We start from the raw sequence: 8253 nt of genomic DNA, 5'->3' as shown, positions 1-8253 counted from the left end.
TGACAATGTCGGGGGGTTTTCTACATTTTCATGTTGTAACCAACTTAAGTTTGAAATTTCTAAATTGGTTAGGTTTTTAGTAGTGGAGATTTTGACTTTGATTTTTATCAGTTTAAATGGAGCAGGCAAGATTCTAAATCAGGTAGTTCGTACTTTATTGCTTCACTAAGTACTGATAGCGGCACGGGCCACGGGCTGCCCCTTTTGTGTTGCACTCAGTTGCACTGCACTGCAATGGTGAAATGCAGTGACTCGCACGCAGCGAGACTTCCCGCCGTCGGCCAACTTTTAACGACGTACGAACTACAGATCTCTAACAAAATAACTGCAATTTCGCTGCAATTTGCGGAAAAATGGATAGTGAGCTACAACCCTCTGGGACTTCTTGTAACTTAGGCACTTAGCTTAGAACCGCATGTCTATGTACAAAATATTTATTCCAACATAAAATTACAGCGTTACAGTAAACACCAATGCGCTGTAAAATTCAAATTATACAAAACAAAAAGACATAAAGAATAGTTAAGGATTTTTGAACGTCGTCTTCGTCGCTACCCTAAAACGACGGAACACCACACCCTCCGGCCAGAAGCCGGGGCGCAGGAACATCTGCTGGTGCTTGGCAAAAAAATGCATTAAATTCGGTCCATCCGCTTGTGAGATATCATGCCACAGACACGACACACACATGGCGGTCAAACTTATAATACCTACCGCTGTTTTTGTGACAGGGGGGATATACGAGTATTGCCACTGGTATTGCTAAAATTAAATCACAAACTCACCTAGGCTCAACAAAATTGCCGAAGAAACTGATTTGTTTCTCTGTGTTTAGAGTGAATTCACAAAAGTAGCACCATTTTGTTATACCTATATGCTACGAACAAATAATAAGTCTATATGACAATTCACACCAATTCACACCAATTGACCTAGTCCCAAAGTAAGCTTAGCAAAGCTTTTGTTATGGGTACTAAGCAACGGATAAATATAATTATATAGATAGATACATACTTAAATACATAGTAAACACCCAAGACCCGAGAACAAACATTCGTATTTTTCACACAATATCTGCCCGACACGGGAGTCGAACCGGGACCTCAAGCTTCGTAGTCAGGTTCTCTAACCACTAGGACATCTGGTCGTAGCGAGAATTTTATTGTTTATGTTGGAACTTCTCTGTCGCATCAGGTCAAGCCTGTAATGATAGATGTAAGTGTGTGTACAATAAATAAATAATAATAATAAATAATACCTAAATATGAATAATAAAATTGAAACCAATTATTTACATGCATAATAATGTCCAGCATTAATTGAGTTCGAAACACATTTAATGTAGGTACCTAACCTACTGGTACCTATCACGATTAGAAATTCTCGTTTTTTTTTGTTTATGTACTAAACATCTGCAACACCAGGGGTAGGTATGTGCGCCTAGCTAGCTGCGCCTCACACACACTCCCATTATATGTCATATAAATAGTCTTGGGGTTTTACAATAAAGGCAGTATTTACTCAGATCAGAACTTCGTCTTATTACCTGTCTCCCATCGCCCCACATTACAGGTATGGCAGATGCGTTGCCAACCTAGAGGCCTAGGATGGGAATACCTCAAGTGCCAGTAATTACACCGGCTGTCTTACTCTCCACGCCGAAACACAACAGTGCAAGCACTGCTGCTTCACGGCAGGATTACCAAGCAAGATCGTGGTAGCAATCCAGGCGGACCTTGCACAAAGTCCTACCACCTGCAAACGAAACTATGCAATTTCCGTGACTCTACTTTTGTACAGTCAAGGGCAAAGATATCGACACGGCCAAAGTTGCAAAAATATGTATACACGGCCTTAATGTTAAATGCATAAAGTCGTGTATACATATTTTTGTAACTTTGGCCGTGTAGATATCTTTGCACTTGACTGTATTTAATATTTAAAACGAAATATTAACAATACCAACAATTTCAAATAAAGACACGTCATTAAAAAATATGATATACACATTACAATTAAGTAATTAATATATAGGTCCTATTTACACAATCCAAAATACGACGAATCAGGAATCCGACAAAACAGGAGTCCGACGAAGCAGGAACACGACGAATCAGGAACAATTCAGGCTGGGATGATGATGATGAACTAAACTGTACTACTGTGGGAAGAAAACAAATTATGCAGCGGAGTTGTTCTGTGCGATCCGGACTCCAGCAAAATGGATACCGGTTTGTTACAACACTTCCGTCCGTAGCTAACATTACTTTACATTAAGTATACATTAAGAGCTAGCATGTCCATGGCTTGTACTAGTGTTTTATTGTGGTTAATTTTCTTTTTAGTTACGTTGTTTTCAAATTATGATTCTCCAATTTTCAATTCAAAATTCCCATCAAAAAATTTCAATGCTGCCATTTTAGAAAAATACTCAGTAACGACAAGTCAGCAAAATAAAGTAAAAAGAGAAGAAAATTAAAAAGCTGACCTAATATCTTTTGATTGTAGTCAAAATAAATTCAAAAAATAATCCAAAGTTTACCTGTAAACACAGAATAAATAATACTGCAAACGAAGTGCAAGAAAAGATTTACTTTCCATCAATAAAGTAAGCAACACTGAAGTTGGACTATTCTCCATTGTACAAAACAGGTCGAAGTGAAAGTTAACGTCTACCATTGGTTGTTGAGAGCCGCACTCGATTTTCAACCAATCAGCAGCGCTACCTCGCTTGAACGCTCTGCTGGCGAGAACGCACTGACAGGTGACATATCAAGTTTAAGTTAAAACCGGAAGTTCTGCGCTAAAATTGCGAAAAGTTCTTACAAATAATGACCTTAGCGTAGAAAGTTGAGAACAATAAAATTAGTGTTAAGTTTTAAACATAAGTGTAATATGATTTGGGTGTGGTTGGCGTGTCTAGTGCTCGCCCAGGGTGAGTATACAGAGTGCAGTCGTTTCTAAATTGTGACAAACTTTCTCCTTATTTTTGTAAAACATTTAATTCACTGGCTGCTGTTGCAGGGAGCTGGTCCCAGACGAGGATGAAGACGGCCCGTATCGCGGAAAACTCATCGGGAAATTTAATTCATATCATCATCAGGTAATCTTCAAAATCTATATCCCTGTTAATAACAACAAAAAACTTACTAAATGTAGTTGATGCATTAACTGATGGAAACTAGTTTTTAATTGAGTGTTTTATTATGTTAAATTTAACATATCTGGTTTATTTTTAATAGAACAAAGGAAGTGAAAACAAAGGTTTCTCTAGAGAAGTATATAAAAGAAAAATAACTTTTCAATTTAAGTATACTTACTTTCAATTCAAAGTTGGGAATTCCTTTATATTTATACAAAAAACTAGTAAAAAAAATCGTACTAAACTAATATTATAAATGCTATTTCTGACTTTTAAACTCACATTCCATAAATTAATTCTCCTCTCATCCACTCAAGATTAACTAAAGAAAGAAAGAACGAAAATATTTAATTGCCAAAGTACAACATACAAGACAACAATACAAGATAAATAGTACAATACAGCCACAGATCATATAAAAAAACTAGTTGCTACTTATCCCTTTAATGGATAAGTACCTATTTCTTTTTATTTTCTTTCCCTTTTCCCTGTTTCACCAAATTGTCGAGTGACAACCTATTTATTTGAATTTTAATGTCAATATGTTTGTAAATAAAAAAAAAATCCTCATTGACATTTATTTGTAGATTTCTCGATAAATCTTGACATGAGGTTAGAGCTGCGTCAGGTTTGCGTTACAATTCTAGTGTTTCACAATTAACATATGCATCGCATATTTAAAAATGAAAGTATTATGTCCAAGTAACACTTAGGAATTACACTTTATACTAGGGAGCTGTGCTTGCATGCATACGTGGGAATGTGTGTGTCTAGCCTACTCAACTCATCACTTTTTTATACTAAGTTTTTTGTTTAAAATATCAATTCTTAATACAAGCTGTTTTTTGTTGACTGTACTTGCATTATCATCTAAACTATTATATATTATCCGTACCCTGCAGTTTCTACCAAGGAACTGAGCCATCTGCCGAAGTTATACTCGTACAAATCAAACAAATACATGACACATTACATAACAAGTGTATGTGCCTCAGGTGGCTGCGACGTATATGCGGTGGACGAGTGGACTATCCTGCTCGTGGGCTTCAGCTATGATGGCACGGGGGACGACACCTTCTTCTGGGCCGGCGACTCGGCTCGCCCCGGCCCACAAGGGTTCATTGTGCCCGACCACCATGGGCAAGTCAGTAACCTCTGGCTAATCTCATATCACCAAACAGCCAATACTGCCTCACCACACTATTAATAATAATAATAAGCCATTCATTTCGGACAGAATCCATAGAGATTAGTTATAATGAAAATAATAATAACAAGCTCTATTTAGTTCTTTTAATTGTGTGTCTTGTTTTCTCATTGGTTTTAATAAATAGATTCTTAAATTGGTTTTTGCTAAAATCTGATGTTTAAGTTAAGCTTTTTTGCTGACTGTACTTGCATTGTTGTCACCTATTTCTTTTCTTACTGAATTAAATAATTATTCACAATATTGTTAATAGATGTTAAATGGTTTTTAATCTAATGCTATTTTTCACTAAGAATGTTATTGGTGTCAATGAATCATTTATACTTATTTTATAAATAAAAGTAAATAAGTAAAACTGCTTGTTATAGCCTAAATTGCATAAAGATATTTTGACTTGACTTGAAACACTATTCAAAACCTAAAAAAGCTGCAGAATAACCATAGCGCCAATGACAGTATGATGATTCAGTGAGACAGCATTATTATGACGACTTTCAGGACGAACATTCTGGAACGTTACTACAACGAAGACGTGCGGCTGACGCTGCCGGAAGGCAAGCGGGTGTCGCGGCTCAAATGGTTCGCCGTGTACGACATACAGTCGCAGAACGCGTTCGCAGACGTATACGTGCCCGAAGACTTCGCCGCGCCCGCGCCGCTCGCCGCCGGCGCCCTGGCCGGACAGGGCGTCACCAGCGGCGCCTTACAGCTGCTGGACGCTGGCACCATACTGTGAGTGGACCAGTAGACCAGTAGACCAGACCGTACCAGCGCCCGCGCCGCTCGCCGCCGGCGCCCTGGCCGGACAGGGCGTCACCAGCGCGCCCTTACAGCTGCTGGACGCTGGCACCATACTGTGAGTGGACCAGTAGACCAGTAGACCAGACCGTACCAGCGCCCGCGCCGCTCGCCGCCGGCGCCTGGCCGGACAGGGCGTCACCAGCGCGCCCTTACAGCTGCTGGAAGCCGGCACCATACTGTGAGTGGACAGTAGACCAGTAGACCAGACCGTACCAGCGCCCGCGCCGCTCGCCGCCGGCGCCCTGGCCGGACAGGGCGTCACCAGCGCGCCCTTACAGCTGCTGGACGCTGGCACCATACTGTGAGTGGACCAGTAGACCAGTAGACCAGACCGTACCAGCGCCCGCGCCGCTCGCCGCCGGCGCCCTGGCCGGACAGGGCGTCACCAGCGCGCCCTTACAGCTGCTGGACGCTGGCACCATACTGTGAGTGGACCAGTAGACCAGTAGACCAGACCGTACCAGCGCCCGCGCCGCTCGCCGCCGGCGCCCTGGCCGGACAGGGCGTCACCAGCGCGCCCTTACAGCTGCTGGACGCTGGCACCATACTGTGAGTGGACCAGTAGACCAGTAGACCAGACCGTACCAGCGCCCGCGCCGCTCGCCGCCGGCGCCCTGGCCGGACAGGGCGTCACCAGCGCGCCTTACAGCTGCTGGACGCTGGCACCATACTGTGAGTGGACCAGTAGACCAGTAGACCAGACCGTACCAGCGCCCGCGCCGCTCGCCGCCGGCGCCCTGGCCGGACAGGGCGTCACCAGCGCGCCCTTACAGCTGCTGGACGCTGGCACCATACTGTGAGTGGACCAGTAGACCAGTAGACCAGACCGTACCAGCGCCCGCGCCGCTCGCCGCCGGGTCCCTGGCCGGACGGGGCGTCACCAGCGCGCCCTTACAGCTGCTGGACGCTGGCACCATACTGTGAGTGGACCAGTAGACCAGTAGCCAGACCGTACCAGCCCCGCGCCGCTCGCCGCCGGCGCCCTGGCCGGACGGGGCGTCACTAGCTAGACCAGTGTTTTTGTTCTGTATTTTGATGTCCGTGTTTTGTTGGCAGCATCCCGGAGCTGCACTACGACGGGCACGGCGAGGAGGTCTACTTCTGGGCCGGCGTGGGCCCGCAGCCCTCGCCGCGCGGCTTCAAGATCCCCGACGAGTACGGATAGTGAGTACCCCACACTCACCACACCACCACTCGCACAGTTAACGTCAGCAACTGTTCTAAGGACGAAGCTCAAGGTTGACTCATAATAAGAGTGCCGTCGCTCGCGCGCGAGAAGTTTATAAATAAGTCGTCCGTGTGTACAGCTTGGAGCCGATCCCTACGTACCGCGGCGGCGCCGTGCGACTGGTGCTGCCGGGCAACCAGACCGTGTTCAGCATCAGCTGGCTGGCGCTGTGGGACGCCGCCGCCCGCAGCGCCATCGCCGCCGTGCTGCTGCCGAGCGGCCCAACGTGCCGCCGCGCTCACAGACCTGCACCCGCACAGGTGAGGGGGGCGGGGGGGGCGCTGGGGGGGCCGCCGCCCGCAGCGCCATCGCCGCCGTGCTGCTGCCCGAGCGGCCCAACGTGCCGCCCGCGCTCACAGACCTGCACCCGCACAGGTGAGGGGGGCGGGGGGGCGCTGGGGGGGCCGCGCCCCAGCGCGCCATCGCCGCCGTGCTGCTGCCAGCGGCCCAACGTGCCGCCCGCGCTCACAGACCTGCACCCGCACAGGTGAGGGGGGCGGGGGCGCTGGGGGGGGCCGCCGCCCGCAGCGCCATCGCCGCCGTGCTGCTGCCCGGCGGCCCAACGTGCCGCCCGCGCTCACAGACCTGCACCCGCACAGGTGAGGGGGGCGGGGGGCGCTGGGGGGGGCCGCCGCCCGCAGCGCCATCGCCGCCGTGCTGCTGCCCGAGCGGCCCAATGCCGCCCGCGCTCACAGACCTGCACCCGCACAGGTGAGGGGGGGCGGGGGCGCTGGGGGGGCCGCCGCCCGCAGCGCCATCGCCGCCGTGCTGCTGCCCGAGCGGCCCAACGTGCCGCCCGCGCTCACAGACCTGCACCCGCACAGGTGAGGGGGGGCGGGGGGGGCGCTGGGGGGGCCGCCGCCGCAGCGCCATCGCCGCCGTGCTGCCCCGAGCGGCCCAACGTGCCGCCCGCGCTCACAGACCTGCACCCGCACAGGTGAGGGGGGGCGGGGGGGCGCTGGGGGGGGGCCGCCGGCGCAGCGCCATCGCCGCCGTGCTGCTGCCCGAGCGGCCAACGTGCGCCCGCGCTCACAGACCTGCACCCGCACAGGTGAGGGGGGGGGCGGGGGGGCGCTGGGGGGGCCGCCGCCCGCAGCGCCATCGCCGCCGTGCTGCTGCCCGAGCGGCCCAACGTGCCGCCCGCGCTCACAGACCTGCACCCGCACAGGTGAGGGGGGGGGGGGCGCTGGGGGGGGCCGCCGCCCGCAGCGCCATCGCCGCCGTGCTGCTGCCCGAGCGGCCCAACGTGCCGCCCGCGCTCACAGACCTGCACCCGCACAGTGAGGGGGGGGGGCGGGGGGGCGCTGGGGGGGGCCGCCGCCCGCAGCGCCATCGCCGCCGTGCTGCTGCCCGAGCGGCCCAACGTGCCGCCCGCGCTCACAGACCTGCACCCGCACAGGTGAGGGGGGGCGGGGGGGCGCTGGGGGGGCCGCCGCGCAGCGCCATCGCCGCCGTGCTGCTGCCCGAGCGGCCCAACGTGCCGCCCGCGCTCACAGACCTGCACCCGCCACAGGTGAGGGGGGCGGGGGGGGGCTGGGGGGGGGCCGCCGCCGCAGCGCCATCGCCGCCGTGCTGCTGCCCGAGCGGCCCAACGTGCGCCGCCCGCGCTCACAGACCTGCACCCGCACAGGTGAGGGGGGGCGGGGGGCGCTGGGGGGGGCGCCGCCCGCAGCGCCATCGCCGCCGTGCTGCTGCCCGAGCGGCCCCAAGTCCGCCCGCGCTCAAGACCTGCACCCGCACAGGTGAGGGGGGGCGGGGGGGCGCTGGGGGGGCCGCCGCCCGCAGCTGCCATCGCCGCCGTGCTGCTGCCCGAGCGGCCCAACGTGCCGCCCGCGCTCACAGACCTGCACCCGCACAGTGAGGGGGGCGGGGGGG

At 51.9% G+C, this 8253-nt stretch overlaps 1 protein-coding gene across 1 annotated transcript in view; it reads left to right on the top strand.

Moving 5' to 3' along the window:
- Positions 1 to 3825: 3825 nt before the first annotated feature.
- Positions 3826 to 8253, top strand: part of LOC141442532 (protein Skeletor, isoforms B/C-like) — a 12867-nt gene continuing 8439 nt past the window's right edge. The window contains exons 1-11 of the mRNA XM_074107553.1: positions 3826 to 3844; positions 4138 to 4282; positions 4848 to 5081; positions 5468 to 5575; positions 5716 to 5946; positions 6207 to 6314; positions 6458 to 6592; positions 6706 to 6753; positions 7020 to 7202; positions 7762 to 7891; positions 8121 to 8235. Of these exons, the coding sequence (XP_073963654.1) occupies positions 3826 to 3844; positions 4138 to 4282; positions 4848 to 5081; positions 5468 to 5575; positions 5716 to 5946; positions 6207 to 6314; positions 6458 to 6592; positions 6706 to 6753; positions 7020 to 7202; positions 7762 to 7891; positions 8121 to 8235 (1456 nt within the window). The remainder of the gene's footprint in view (positions 3845 to 4137; positions 4283 to 4847; positions 5082 to 5467; positions 5576 to 5715; positions 5947 to 6206; positions 6315 to 6457; positions 6593 to 6705; positions 6754 to 7019; positions 7203 to 7761; positions 7892 to 8120; positions 8236 to 8253) is intronic.

This window comes from Choristoneura fumiferana, chromosome 25 (assembly GCF_025370935.1).
Source record: "Choristoneura fumiferana chromosome 25, NRCan_CFum_1, whole genome shotgun sequence".
Taxonomy (NCBI): domain Eukaryota; kingdom Metazoa; phylum Arthropoda; class Insecta; order Lepidoptera; family Tortricidae; genus Choristoneura; species Choristoneura fumiferana.
The sequence above is the reverse complement of the archived record's forward strand: the minus strand, read 5'-3'. Positions and strand labels throughout refer to the sequence as shown.